Consider the following 16,232-nt stretch of genomic DNA (forward strand, 5'->3'; position numbering starts at 1 on the left):
CACAGTTAAATACATTCGTGTAGATTCACCCTCTACAACATCCGGAAGATCAGGAGATACCTGTCTGAGCACTCCACCCAGCTGCTAGTCCAAGCACTTGTCATCTCCAAGTTGGACTATTGCAACTCGCTGCTCGCTGGTCTCCCAGCATGTGCAACCCGCCCTCTTCAGAGGATTCAGAACGCAGCGGCCCGCCTGGTCTACAATCTACCCAGACGCTCCCATGTTACCCCGCTCCTCATCTCTCTCCACTGGCTACCTATCATGGCCCGTATCAGATTCAAGACCCTGGTACTGACCTTCCGAGCAGTGAACGGGACTGCACCCGTCTACATCAAGTCTCTCCTGCAGACTTACACCCCCACCCGTCACCTACGGTCTTCTTCAGACAACCGCCTGGTGGTCCCACCGCTCAAGACCGCCCGGTCCCAACACAAGCTCTTCTCCTGTCTGGCCCCCCAGTGGTGGAATCAACTCCCCACCTCCATCATAGACACTGACTGTCTCTCCACCTTCAAGAAAAGGCTCAAGACGCACTTGTTCCGGGAGTACAACGGTACTTAGGAATGGTTCGCTTGACCCGATGTTAGTTTCCTCAAGGATCACAATGACTCTTGCTTAGAGACTTGTTGCTCTTGTGGTTAGTGGTAACTGATTTAAATTTTTGTACTCGCTGTGATATATTGTTTTTATTATTGTTGCTTGCTTTTTCCACAGGTACACTTGCACTTATAGCGGTTCATGTTGTTTAATTGTAACTTGTTTAACTACATGCTCTTATGGTTCTTCCCTTTGGCACTTACTTTGGTTGTTCACAATGTGTGCTTCATGTTTTGGCTACTCACAATGTTTTTGTGGCTATCTTGTTGTTATGATCAGTGACCTATGCACTTTGTAAAGCTCTCTCTTGGAAGTCGCTTTGGATAAAAGCGTCTGCTAAATGAATAAATGTAATGTAATGTAAATTCGGCAAAATGTAACAATGAGTCCAACGTAATATTAATATTACAAAAACTATTTTACGCTCAAATTAATGCAAAAATATTGCGCTGCGCACCAGCATTACATGTTGAGGTCCCTATTTACAGTCACATCAAAACGATGCTAGGAATAGGTTTGCACGTTATTGACAACAATGTGATATTGCGATATTGAGCATGAATATTGCGATATCGATATTAATTTTGATTTTCTTAAACATATATAAAAACACAAAAGTTATGGGAAAGCAAAATAGATTAATTGAATATCAAAACAACATCTTTTCGTACAACACAAGGGTTTATTTAAACTGACAGTACAACCTGAATAAATAAATAAATAAATAAAGACCATGTCTACAAAACAGGACATGTTTTGCTGGTGGTACAGTATAACAAAATAATACGTGAATAACGGGATGGGATTTGGTATCTTTTATCCAGTTCATTCAGAAGCTTCTTTATCGACTGTATAAATGGGCATCATGTCTTTGGCCAAATAGTATGTTACAGCATTGGTGATTTCGTTATGTCTCTTGGAGTCAGGGGCGTTTCTACACGAGGGCCTACAGGGGCCAGTGCCCCTGTAAAAATGTCCCTGGCCCTCCCTGTGCCCCCCCCCCCCCCCCCCCTAGCTGACTGAATATTTATTTAATTTTTTTACACGTTTTTCTTCTTCTAGTAGTCATCATGAAACGAGGAAGGGACATTGCAGCCTTTTTTTGCCCCAGTAAATAAAAAAGTTTGAGAAACATATCGAGGTATTGAGAGAGCTGAGGAGCTGGAAGAGGGAGAGCCAGAGCCGTTTGTATGATGTTAATGTAAAGCTAAATTTAAGTATTTAATGTTTAAATATCATTTGTTTCCGTTGTTGAATGTGCCCCTCTGATTAAACACTGGCCCCCCCTTGGCCCCCCCAGTAAAATGTGTCTAGAACCGCCACTGCTTGGAGTTCTTGACGTACTTGTACCACAAGCAAAAGCACTCGCTAGCGATGTTTGCTTTACTAGCTCTGACGTAACTGGCAGATATTTATGGGATATTACTGTGCAATCATCGTGTCTTGAGGTGGTTTTTGGTGAGAAAAAAGTCTGTACTGCCTCTTACGCGTTGTACCACCATACGGCACGTTTTTTCCAGTGCATTAGCCTGAGCAACATCTGTTGTCTTAAAGCCAAAGTACTTCCACGCTGGTCAGGAGACATTATTTTTGGCTACTAACATTTCCTCTTCAATCTCCATGATTTCACGTCCCTGAGCCACACTCATATTCTTACTTTTATGTCTTTCCTTTCGCTCCACACACTCGATTCGCAGTTTGCTCCCTCTCTTTCTGCCCTTTCACTTCTCGCTTCTTTTGCTGTCTATCTCCCTCTTCACTCACGCTGTCGAAGTGTGCATGTGTGACAGGGCAACTGGCCAATGAAATATGCAGGCTCTAAATTGATCACAACACACAGCCCCCGGTGCATCTATCCACAAAATAAACAGAACATCTGATACTTTTCGGGACATTTTCGATATTGATATTGCATAACGTGATATTGCAAAAACGACATTGAGTCGATATATCGTGCCCCCCTAACTTAGGTTTGGGCTAAACCCCTAATGTTTACAACGTCTGGCTCCGCCCCTGCCTGCCACCACAAATATAATCTAATTATGTGGGAAACACGGATGTATGTGTGTGTGCGCGTAATTAAACAGATTGTTATGGTAATTAGGGTAATGTTTTTCTAATGAAAACTAAAACTGTTTGTGCATGTAATTGTAACATGTAATTTACCTCTGACACAGGCCGGTCTTCATTAGAAAGAAAGAAAGAAAGAAAGAAAGAAATCCTCCTTTTCCTACCTCAGACAGCCATGCAGCCAAACTTTACAGTCCACCTCCGTGTTATCCACAACCTCATTGGCTAAGGATTCGCTCACATTTTTATCCAATTGGCTTCTCAGAGCAGGGTCTTTGTTACCCACATCAAAGTAGGACGATGTAACTTCCAGGGCAGCTTTTCCACTTTTCCCTGTTGTTGTGACACTGAGCACCTCCTGCCGCCCCACCTCGGGTGTCAAATCCAGGAAGTGTACGGTCTCTTTGAGACGTTGCTGGATCATGGGTGTTAGAGGCATGTCAAAGATGAACCCAGAGTGTGCCTCATCGGCGGAGGATGAAAGGGCATCCAGAGAGTCCAGACTGCTGTAGAGAGTGTTACAAAGACGCTCTGATTCTAGGATGCTTTCAAAATGCGAGCTAAAGACGTCTTTGGCCTCTTGGCTTTCCAACGTGTCCTTGTCATCTTTCTCCTTCTGGCTGTCATTCGTGTTTGTGATGCTAGAGGGTATAGGAAAGAGAAACAGAAAAGACAATCTAGTACATAAAGATTGTCTTTGTGGAATTAATCTACAGGGAAACCAAGATTGAATAAAAACGTGTGTTACAGATTATGGTTCAAGGTTACTACAGAAGCGGGAAAACCAAACCAAATAAAAATACATTGTTGGAGCACAAGGACAATGTGAAGGTTTCATACTGTGAGAGTTTGACTTTGAAGTGAAAGTTGATTTTCTAACATAACCTTCAGGGATATGCAGCTTCCTAAACACACACAGCCTCTTTTGTCGGCAAGTCAACCCCACAGGAAGTTATCAAGCACACAACTCCATTATTAAGCCAGAGACCTTACACTTCTGTACTTCCTTGTGGTGAGACTCAAACAAAACTACACACTCCTAGTGTTCTACTGATAAAGCCTTAAATAGAAAATACAGGCTGGTGAAAATAATATATGGATATTTATGGGTATATATGGGTACAGTGTATATAAAATGTTCAGTCCTATCAATGCATTGGCAATATATTTTAAAGGATTAAACGGGGGGGGGGGGGGGAGTCAGCTGGCAAACCTTTTCAGAGGAGGGACTTGTTCAACTGATCTTAAATCTTAAATAGAAAATACAGGCCGCTGAAAATAATATATGGGTATGTATGGGTATATATGGGTACAGTATATAAAAAGTTCAGTCCTATCAATGCATTGGCAATATATTTTAAAAGATTAAACTGGGGTGGGGGGTGGGAAAGTCAGCTGGTAAACTTTTTCAGAGGAGGGACTTGTTGCACTTGTTGGTTAGTTGTAACTGATTTGTGTTGTGACTAACTTATTGTACTCGCTGTGAATTATATTATTGTTGCTTGCTTTCCTACATGTACACTCTTGCACTTTTGAGGTTCATGTTGTTTAATTGTAATTTGTTTAACTACATGCTCTTATGTTTCTTCCCATGGGCACTTATTTGCTTTTCACAATGCATGCTTCACGTTTTGGCTACCCACAATGTTTTTGGGGCTATCTCGTTGTTCATGATAAAAGTGTCTGCTAAATGAATAAATGTAAATGTAGAGGACTGTGACATACCTGTCTGAGCTGGGTTCCTGTGCTCCCCCCTCAGGTCTCTGCAACTCAAGGAGCAGCCCCAACGGGAACACTTCGTCCTCCAGATGTAGAGGACACAGCTTCTCAGCAGGGCTGAGACTGTCCAGGGAGCTATCTGCCTTTAGATTGTTGCTGCTCTTCCATTCTTCTTCCCCTTCCTTCAACTCTGCTACATTCAAGCTCCCTGGTCGGCTTTCTAAAAATCTGAGTTTCTTGAAAGCCTTCTCCCTCAGCTGGCCACCGTCATTGAAGTCAGTGAAGATACCGGGTAGCTCTGCTAGGATTTCACTAGATTCCTCAAAATAACTGTAGTGTGGCAACTGGCTGGAATCCTCGGATGAGGCAAGCACAGCCTCAGCCTCTGACCTTCTTCTCAATTCAGAACAGTCCACGTCATCGCCAGTGTGTACTGCCGACCCAGGTGTTAACACTGAATCCAGAATTGGCTTGGTGTTCGAAATGAGGCTGCTGGGATTTTTAGGACCAGTTGTGGACGCATTCCTGATGTCTCCATTTACCCCTTCTCCTGAGATGTCACCCAGCTTCTCAATTGTGGCTGAACACAAGGGAACTGCCTCCTTCAGCAGTGCTTCAGTCCATGAGTCCAAGACAAAGGTGGGGGAGATCTGCGGGTCTCCGAGCGGATCCAGACCTGCCAAATCTAGGAGTCCGTTTTCCTCCTTACCGCCGCAACTTTCCTGTCTCTCCGAGGCTTGATTGGCCATGTTTGACAAGACTCCGTTTTGACCATTGCAGGGGATCATAGCTGCACTCCTCTCACAAATGACTTGGTTTGGGCTGTCCTCTGATGAGGTGGCTGTTGCATTCTGGGTCCTAGCGCTGAGGCCACTCAGCAGGCTGGTGAGCTTGCGGTCAATTTCCATAAAGAGCGATGTCTCATCAATGCCATCATTAAGAAAGCAAGAGTCCAAACTGGTTCTGCTGCTCCCTTCCTCTGGTAGAATTAACACTGAAAATAGAAGGAGTAGACAAGGCAATACAAAGTTAACATGAAATCTATTTTAATGTATTTTCAGCTATTTTAATGTATTTTCAGCTATTTTAATGTACACACTTAACTTAACCGTACAAATGTATCTACGTGCATAGCGTAAATCTAATCGTTTCTGTGTGAGCGTTTCCCCCCTGCAGTAGCAGTAGGTCTGAATCCCTCTTGTGTGGTGACGGAACACAAGGTATGTGTTCCCATTGATCCCTTAAACAGTGTTTCCCAACCGGGGTGCCGTCTGATGAGAGCAGGGGTGCCGTGTAAAAGTCCTTCAACCAGTAGCGGACTGGCCATCCACTGGCCGGGAGAATTCCCGGTGGGCCGAGACACGTCTGGGCCAGAGGGCCTTATACTTTTTTTAACTACTAATAAAATGTCGGCAGAAGATTGAGCGACACGGTTGGCCATTCCCCATTTCCCCAAGGCCGGTTGGTCTATTCCAAATGATCGTCTGTGCAGCCGATCATTAGCTGTAGTGGCGTATACGGGGGCCGGTTCTTGTGGGCCAGTCTGGATAAAAGTCCAGGGACTTTTAATCCTTTACACACAGTCCGTCCCTGCCTTCAACGAATTTTCCTTGTAGCTGGATGAGTCGACTGACATTAGTGGGCACGCACGCTCAGCTCCTGGCAAATGTTCGATTCGTAGATGGCGACAGCATTAGAGAAACTTTAATTTTGTTAATCAATGTCTGACAAAATAACGGGAGAAGAAATATATTGTGTGACAACAGAGTATCTTGAACAGGGGGGGTTGAATTGGAAGGACTGTCACAGTTTATGTACTGATGGGGCCGCTGCCATGACGGGGAGTACGAAGGGCTTCATTAGCAGAGTCAGAGTGCAAAACCCACATGTGAAAGCCACTCACTGCTTTTTACATAGGGAGGCACTGGTAGCAAAGACGCTGGCGAAGGAACTCTGATGTACTGGACAGAGCAGTAGATATAGGCCTAGTTAATTTCATCATTCGATTTAATGCAAGGAAATGGGAGCGGAACATCAGAGCTTGTTAATACATAAGGCCGTTCGATGGCTATCACGCGGCAAGGTTTTGGCACAACTCGACGAACTGAGGGAAGAGTTAAAAACTTTCCTCAATCAGGAGAATTCGGGATATGTAGAGCGAAGTCCTTTTCATTTTTATTTATTTAGTTTTTTGGGGGGGAGGGGGGGAGTTTGGGAAACACTGCCCTAAAAGGACTCACATCCCAGGAAGGTCTGGGATGAGTCCAAACCAATTCTGTTGCTTGCCTTTGGTCCATTCCTTTACACACACACAGATACTTTAATCCCTTGTATGTTGTTACTTGTCTACTTAAGACTAGTGAGGCAGTACCTGTAGAAGATCTTCTCAGGATAACTGTTGTGTTTAGATCATAATGAAGCACCCTGTGCATGTGGTTTTGAAGCCAGAGAAATTAGCATTACCAGAATGGGAGACATTTTACGTGATAAAATTGGGCCATTTTATTGGCTCAAACAGTTCTCTCTGCAAATCTGTCGCACAGAGCAAACAGCCAGCATTATCACACTTGAGGACAGCATACTATTGAGCATGTTAAGTTTAGACCACACTACTAATCTATTTCAGTATAGGACAACACTTAAACTTAAACATTTAAACTACACTAAATGATAAGTGTTCAGTGCAGTTATCAAATTCCTCCAACCTCTCAGGTTTGTTCCTCACTCAATCAAAACCTGTGTTTCAGGCTTCATGAAGATGTCTTTGTTTACCAGAAATAATGACAAAAAAGTGGCAGGAATGAGTCATCCACATTACTGAGGGATGTACAGTACATTTAGTTTAGTCATTACAGAGGGAGGGGGAAGACAAAGGAGATTCATATTCTCATACAAACATCCCATATGAGAGCCGTGCATTTGACAATGACAGCCAATCCTTGTCACTGGGTAGCAGGGGATCATATAGTAGTGTTGTGCAACCCATGATAAGATTTCTGACGAAGTGAAAGCGATAGCACAAAAGGTATGACTGCTACATGCAGTAGAGTATGCAGGGTTTCCCGCAGCACTTTGCAGCTAAGGCACCGCCTAAGCAACACAAGCCTGCCGCCTTAAGTACGTCGTCCAAAACGTCCTACGTCGTTTATTGGGTGTGCTCAAGCCTTCGGCGAGAGCACAACTTTTGTTCTCTCACATATATATTTATTATTATTATTTATTTTTGCCCCCCTAAATCTTTGTCAATATTTGGCCTACATAGACAACCTATGTGTCAAAAGTTTCGTCTTGGTAGCGATTGAGTTGCTTGTATTTTATTTACGTTCCGTTGCATGGTTTAGGCTGAAAGTTAAGTTTTTGTGGCGAAAAGTGAAGCTAACGGTGGCTAATTTGCTAGCCACAGTCACTGACGTTACTAACGTCACTACGTCACTAACGTCATGAAAACACGCGTGACTACCTGTAGCAGAACATTCGTTTTGCATCTGTTAACTTGGGGGATAGCTAGGCTAACTATAGCTTTACTGCAAGGCAGCTGCAGAAACGCCACAAGCTAAGAGGCCAGGGTGATAACTATTTACTCATTTTACTTTGTGATATGACACACAATTGTGAAATGTACAATATTAGCTGATATTAAGGAAGTAGGCCCACATCTACTTTCGGAAACGGTAGTCTACTATTTCACTGAAGCATTAGCATGACATTAGCCCCTGTTGCCCGGGCAACAAACACTACAGTGGTCTATGATGCATCTGTTTTCAATCGTTAAAATAAACATTTCTCACAAATAAATTTTCGTTGTAGTATTTATTATGGCATTACATTACAAGTAAACGATTTGTTGGTGAAATTATCATTACCTGTGGTTTCAAACTAGTGTTGCTCACTGCAACGCTGTAGCCTACGCGAGACACACTACAAAAACATCTACACAGCTGTAGGAAGTCAAACGGCGACAGAACATGTTCGGCACTCCCCTTACTTAAATCAAAAGTCTTTCAATAGGTGAAACTATCTGACTACTGACTTGAACTTTATTGCCACAGCCTAAACTTGTCAATCTGTTCATGAAAATAATTAATTTCAGCTTAAACCGTACAACGGAACGTTAAATCGAATTCAACCAACGCAATCGCTACCAAGACGAACACAGCAGTAGTCTAGTACTGTACTGTACAGTAGTAGAATTTACCGGGGCAGCTTCTCCACACAGGGCTAAATCGCGTTTTGCGTTGTTACTGACAATGATCGCTACTGATGAAGAAAGTGTTTTGTCCGTCTCTTCATAAACGGAGTGACTAAGTTCAGTTAAGTAAGCACACCGGAAATCCCAATTTCTTCCACACTACCAGTGAGCTTTTTATGAATGAGCGATTTTCCACTAAATAAATGTCAAGCTTTTGGGGGCATATTCAGTTAGCAGATGGTACTGTTTGAATCGCGATTCCATCTTCTACTGCCGGGTAACGTCATAGAATCTTCAAAGGGGGTTCTTTATTCATGAATGAATGCAATGAGTAGGCTACATGCCTAAAAAAATATCAAGCAAGCACACCCTACAATTTCCCCAGAAATTGTACCCTCTCTAGTTTTATTTGTTATAGCGATATCCGCCGTGTTACTCTGTCCTGTTTTTTACCTTTCATTCCAAACCATGACCAACACCAGTCTCCCTTCTCTGCAGAACGCATTAGTCTATCACTCAAACTACACCCCCCACCCCCCCCGGTCTGATGGCAAACCCCACCCTACCACCTTAACTAACACATTTTCTGCAGGAAACCCTGGTATATTTTTAAATCCCCTTAGCTACTGAAAACAACAAAAGAGACATTTATGTATTGATGAACAACTGTGGTTTTCCAGGGTTTAATGCTGTAGGGTGCGTCTCATTAATGTGAAAATGTTCTCTCCTTAATACTAACTTGCTTCTTCCAAATATAAAATTCACTGAAGTGCTAAAAAAACACACTTCAGCAATGGGAGATGATTAAATTATTCAAAATAGTTTGGACATGTAAAACAAATTGGACCTTACCACTTTCTGTAGAGCTGGTCTCCTCTGTTTTCCTCAAAAGAAACTCATACTGAACTTTTGAAACACTTTCAGTGTGTGAGGATGAGGTAACCTGAACACAAGTTTGTTCCTGCAAGAGTAAGACAGCCAAAAAAAAAAAAATCAATATATTGTGTGTATTCTTGACAAACCAATCATATCCATTTACCTCCATAGCAATTTATTAATAGTAGCTAATCAATTTAAAATCACAGTGTCTTCATGTCACATGACCTGAAGGTTCACAACGAACCATTGTTGTGTTGCGACAACTTTACCCAATACAAAAACAAATAAAAAGCATTTTCTTTTAACCTTCGCTATGTGGGGGGTCTGAGACAGCCCGACAGTTAAAAGAAAATGCTTCACTTTGTTTTTGTATGCGGTAAAGTTGTCGCAATATGACGGTGAGTCACAATCACTGATGGGTCAGAATGACCCGAAAATAACACAAGGGTTAAACTTTGGCCTACTTACCTCCATATTTGAAAGAGAATATTTGTCAGTAAAAATTGTGTGAGCATGACGGTGAGCAGTGACATGAAAGTACATTTATTCATTTAGCAGACGCTTTTATCCAAAGCGACTTCCAAGAGAGAGCTTTACAAAGTGCATAGGTCACTGATCATAACAACAAGATAGCCAAAAAACATTGCGAGTAGCCAAAACATGAAGCACACATTGTGAACAACCAAAGTAAGTGCCAAAGGGAAGAACCATAAGAGCATGTAGTTAAACAAGTCACAACCAAACAACATGAACAGCTATAGAAAGTAAGAATTATTGTCGTACAACAATTGACCAACGGTCTTTCAACTGGTCCATAGTAAAATTACTGTATCAAATATTGACAAAGTTACCAAGTTTGGAATTTTAGCCTGTCGGAAATGACCCATCTAGAGAAGGATATGATGACTACCTGCAACAACAATAATTCATGAGATGACCATGGCATTCTCTCTGAAAACAATGAAAATACCTAAATGCCAAAAAAAATGCTGTTTTATTTTTGGCCCACATTACAATTTCTCAATTGCTTTGGTATAATTCAAAGATTATAATGGATATTTTCAAACATTGTGCAAACCTCCAAACCATTGGGCACTTGTTCACAACAGATTTGAATAGCTCAATCTTTTAAACAAACTGCTAATTGTTTTAGTTCCTCTTCCCTAATGAGCAAGTACAACTGTCTACAATTTGCACAATTACCAATTTAAAATATCTTTATGATTAAAACTGATGTGAGTGTAATGTGTAATATAAAACCTTGTACTGTTGAAATTGGCATCTGAATAATATTCAGTTTGATGCATAGTAGCATTCAGTTAGCTAGACAAAAAGAACACTCGAGTACAGTAAACATTCAGTGTCAATGAAAAATAGGACAAGACCGAAATGTGGATAAAGAAAAATGTCATGGTACTAGGGCTGAACGATTATTTGCATTTGCGATAATATCGCGACGTGAGAAAACAAGATTTTGTAATCGCAAAGGCTGCGATTTTACTTTGGTCACGTGACACGCGAGAGTAACGCAGTTTGCAGACAAAGGATCAACTTTGCACATTACACTTTACCTTGACCTGTATGATGGCCTCAGGCTCGACAGAACCTGACACTACAGACACTCTGCCAATTTTTCCTTTAAAAAAGATGCTGCGCAATACTTGCAGAAATACTTGCAGAAAACCTGCCTGGCTAACGTTGCTACCACACGGGGCAACACCACCAACCTAATTAGCCCTAAAAAAACACCACAAAGCCATGTACGATGCATAGCTAAAATGCTGAACACCAGTGTGTCAAATAAGCCAAATAACACCCGACAGGATCACTGATCGAAATGTTTCAAAGCCTAATTCCATATTCATGTACGAAATTACTCAAGCAGTCACAGTGTTCATCACAAAAGATATGATTCCCCTCGGTGATACACAGCTGTGATACACAGCTTCAGTTAGGCTACTGACTGGATCAGAAATGTTCAGACAGTGTTTCTTTTTCTTTTAATATTTAACCTTTAGATGTGTGCGTTCTTAATATTTGCAACGGTCCCCACAGCAAAAGTCCCAAAACGCTAGCTAGCTAGCTAGCTTTAGTTAAGAAAGTGCAACGCACTCATTAGCCTACGTTTAGCTTTGATTTAACAAAATATTTTCAAAGAGGTACAGGCAGTATGTTTTCCTTAATTTTTCTGAACTTTGTGTGTTATGTTGCTGACTGGAGAACAGTAGTATATATCTATATTTATTAATAATAAATCATATAATAATTGCATATTTAATCGCAATTGCAATATTAGTCAAAATAATCGCAATTAGCTTATTTTTTCCGAAATCGTTCAGCCCTACATGATACCATATTGATTAGGGATGCACGATATATTGGCGGCCATATCGGTATCGGCCGATAAATGTTTATTTTTTGTGTTATTGTTATTGGACCAATAAGAAAATGTGGTAGATACATTAAAGACGATAAATCATGGATTATTTCCGCCCGTTGAACCACTTATTTTTTCTGTCAGGCACTATATTTTACTTTATATAAAAGAAAGTTAGCCATAGGAATGTATCATTAATTGTAAACAATTTAGAAATGTGATCATTTTGGTAAAAAAAAGATCTAAATGTTTTATGCATTTAAGGTTTTAATAAAAGCAGTTGTCCACTGTATTTGTTTGCCTTTTGTTTTTGTAATCACTCAGGCTTTGTATTCATCGGCATACCGGTTATCGGCTTCCAAATATAAAGAGTCATCAGTCATCGGTATTGGCCAGAATTTCCATATCGGTGCATCCCTAATAGTGATAAAACATCCAAATATTTTCTCAAATGTCCAGGAAACATTGCTACCAAAATCCTTTTCGTGAAACGAGTCGAAGAGCTATTGTCCTGCAGATGAGTTTAGAGGTTTTAATGCTGTTTTAGCATTACATTTCATTAGCCTACAAGAAATATTAATATCATATAATAACAAGATATAATTACATTTTAAACCATTCAATATCAAGTCAAATATATTAAATATTATATCTTAAGTTACAAATTTAAATTTGTATAGTATTCAACTACTACTATTAAGCCTAGTTAATTAATTCATTTTCTGGACCATCCATCAACTTTCATCTTGGAACTGTGGATTCGATTAGATTCGAATTTCGATTCCTCTTTTCGGTTTCTAACTTTATTACGAAGGGTATTACGATCCCGTGGGGGTATTTTTCCATAGATAAAATTGCTCATTTGCAAATGGTTTCTTTCGCACTGTCGCTTCTACTCCACCGGTTGAGCCTTTCACATGACTACAGGCCGACTGGCTGACTTTACAACTCAAATATAGGTTAAAGTCAAAAGGTTTCTTGCTTACTATGGAACGCTGAGTTAGTCAGAATTAAATAAATAGATAAGTAAATAAAAAAATAGATAAATACATAAATAAATATGGCTATGAAATAAATTCTTAAATTAAAAACAGATAGCAATAAAGATATAAATATAGCATCATATAATTCTATAGTTGAATCCATTTTCCTACATCAATAAATAAATACATTTACTTATTTCAAAATGACGTTTTTGTAAAGACAACATTTATTTATTTTGTAGGACTTATTTCCCAATGCCACATTTATTTATTTTTTGAGACTTATTTCATAACGTTCAAATTTCCAATCTCACATGCAAACGAAATGGGTGTGGTTATCTTCAGAACAACCCAGCTGCACAAGATCGAAGGCAGATAGGGACACCTAGATTCGAGAGATTATGGAAGACATTAGTCGTGTCGGAGATCGCATGCTGGCCTTAGTAGATCAAATTGATCAGCATGGCTTGTCAGGATATATAATTTTGGCACACATTGTAGATTTTGTAGAGGTACTTGGGTGGATAAGTGCTCTACAGAACATATACATTGAAGTCTTAAATAGTTTAAGACCTATCAAGCAAGTGTTCGTGTGCAAGATGTACAGGTAGTATGGGGGGTGATTAGTGCCAGGTAATGTTAGCTAAAAAAGCTAGCAACCGTTGCTACGCCTAACGCCTGGGACACACTGGCTGCGAAGCGCCTGGACGGGCCGCGCAGCGCCACGATCGGCTATGACTGAGCAAAAGCTGTTCACACCAGACGCGCATTTCTCCGCGCCGGTCACCAAGCCTTCAGCTACTCTGAGCTTTCCTTTACGCTGACATGGTACATAAACATGGCATTGGCTATATCCCAGCATTGATCCTTATCTACGTTGTCCTTGTAAAATTGTTGCTGGGGGTCATACAACAACTCCCTATGCTTTTCAACTTCGAGAATTAATTTGATGCTGATTTTAGAAATCGACTTGGGGGTTCTCTCTCGGTAGGCTATGTCTGCACGCGTGTGTGTTGTGTGCAACGCCTGACTACTCGTTTCTCTCAAACAAACAAAACAACTACGGGCATGCTAGCTCAACGGATCAATCCGTTTATTTTCATTTGTTTTCGTCAGGGTAACCACATGTAATGTTACCAACATTGTGTAATTATAAAGTCTACAACTTTACAAATGTTCACCGTAGTCTACAATTAAGGGAGTAAAATCTTAACATGTTTTTTTATTCAAATATATCAACTAATATGGTGTATTTCATCATCCTGCAGCCGATTTCGCAAGCGTCTCGCTAAAAATTCGACCAGCTGCCGAAACGATCGCTGCAGAGACCTGAAGTGAAGCCAGACCATTCAAGACATTACCCATACCTTTGGATTTACTGCTTCAAATTGTAGTTAAGTTTCTTAAAGCGTTGTCAATATTGGCAATGAAAAGTTGCAACAAACCAAGACGTGTCTAGACCAAGACCCATTCAACACGGTACACATTACCCAAACCCAGATATGAGAATTTATGTAATTCTTCAATAGTAAATCAAACCACTACCACTGGACTCGTTTTAATGACCAGTGATGTCAGTGACGAAACGGGTTTTGGCTGGTCTGTGCCAATACAGCCCAACACTAGCTAGCTGAAATGGCCACACTGATATGTCGTCCTTTTATTATTTTTCCCATAAGCTGGCCACAGCCTACAGTTGCAGACTTGAGACCGGTTATAGCCAACACAGGGTTTCCGCGGGGTCTTAAATTCTGAATTTAAAATTCAAGGCCTTAAAAAGTCTTAAAAACGGCTAGATTTTCATCCGAGGTCATAAATTTAATCTAGTCAGGTCTAAAAAAAGTTTTCCAGAAACGCTGGCCGCAGAAAGTTATTATAAAGTAGCAAAAAATTATTGAGTCGTAGCCTACAGAGCGGAGCTCTAGAGTCGCTGCTACAAAACCAGCAGAACGCTGCCCTCAGAACGTTGGTTCGGTGTGTTGTAGTTCTTTCTGTGGGATCTTGGTGTTGGTACGTATGCGGTGATAAAACTACAAATCCTGTGATAAATGCAATACCCGCGAAATACGTCTGCGTCTCCTCACAGTTTGTTAAAGTTCGACTACGTGTGGAAAATGGGAAAGTGTACTTTCAACGAGACATGGCTAGATCACAGCTCCAGGTACGAGGCTCGCTGCAAACTTTGCCCAAAAAATATTCAATTGGGTGTGAAGGCGCTGGAGTCACACACTCACACACTTTCTCTATTTGAGGGCAAGTTTGTTTTACCCTATTTTCATTTTGGGGGTAAGGTTTTGGGGATTTGGCACGTTGTTGGGTGTCGATCGTTACTAATGTGATCAACCTATGTGTAAAATTAATGCTTTTTCAATGACTGAATTCATTTAAATAAAAAGATTTTTCAGAATTTCTTTGATTTTATTTGAATTTTGGTCATGCGTCGTGTAGGTCTTAAATTTCGATCTTTATGGTCCTAAGTCTTAAATTTGACTTACTGAAACCTGCAGAAACCCTGCAACATACCACCTAGGAAGACGTAGTGGTGGCAGTGATTGTTAGCTTTGCAGACGAGTTACACATCACACGAGCTAAAGCAATGTTTACAAAGGTAACTTCAGCGTTACGTCGCAGCTATCAGACAAAGTCCCCACACGTACTAGGTCGCCGCCATCACTCCCATTGGGAACCAATGATAAAAAGGCAGAGACGACACGGACATTGTGGGCAAAGCTTGTCTACATTGTATGCTTTTCGGCCGATGGCACTTGTCACCTGTCGTATACAGGTAGAGCTATCCCCCTAGCACAGGTGCTGGACACCCGGTGTTATCGCCCTGGTTTCCGGACTACCTGGTTTCCGTAAGCATGCGAGCTGTGCGTTCACCTAACAGCAGCAGCTGCTGTTGGCCTCTATCACCAGATTCGTTACAAATTCACACAACATTCAACATTATTGGCGATTTTCAAGTCACATCTCATATTTGCTGCTGTAGGCTAACAAAATAGAACAAGCTGGCATGAAGTGGGATTCGATCGCACTACAGCAAAAACACATGATTGTTGGTCCGTTGCTACACAATGCGAGCTATTCAGGCCATAGAGTTAATATAACTAGAGGAAGCAACTTTTGTCTTCCAAGATGGCGTCCCCATTCATTTCTATGAAAAGTGCTCAGTGGCGCAGTGAGGCAAGCGAGAGCGCGAAACTGGACCGCGACATCTTTCCACTTCCGACTCTTCCGGTCTAGCTTTAAACAGTGGCTCTTTTTTTCCCTAGCTCCGAGACCTCGTGCACGCTTGCAACTAGCTGTACACGTCATACTTTGCGACAGCCAGTGGCGAGCATAGATTTATATGGTTGCGAGCGTGTGAGCTAAGGCATTGCAGTGGCAGTGTTTTTTTCTTGTGATTTGAGTA

General features: G+C 41.2%; 1 protein-coding gene across 4 annotated transcripts in view; it reads right to left on the reverse strand.

Annotated features, from left to right (window-relative positions):
* The window catches only part of psd3l (pleckstrin and Sec7 domain containing 3, like), a 201,338-nt gene that overhangs the window by 162,333 nt on the left and 22,773 nt on the right, over window positions 1–16,232 (reverse strand). For 3 of the 4 annotated variants that reach the window (XM_067258060.1, XM_067258059.1, XM_067258061.1), the window contains exons 2-4: window positions 9,431–9,539; window positions 4,396–5,383; window positions 2,835–3,311 (exon numbers count right to left, since the gene is read on the reverse strand). In XM_067258060.1, coding sequence (XP_067114161.1) covers window positions 2,835–3,311; window positions 4,396–5,383; window positions 9,431–9,539 — 1,574 coding nt within the window. The remainder of the gene's footprint in view (window positions 1–2,834; window positions 3,312–4,395; window positions 5,384–9,430; window positions 9,540–16,232) is intronic. The other variant, XM_067258062.1, reaches the window with a different exon arrangement.

Source organism: Osmerus mordax, chromosome 20 (genome assembly GCF_038355195.1).
Source record: "Osmerus mordax isolate fOsmMor3 chromosome 20, fOsmMor3.pri, whole genome shotgun sequence".
Taxonomy (NCBI): Eukaryota; Metazoa; Chordata; class Actinopteri; order Osmeriformes; family Osmeridae; genus Osmerus; species Osmerus mordax.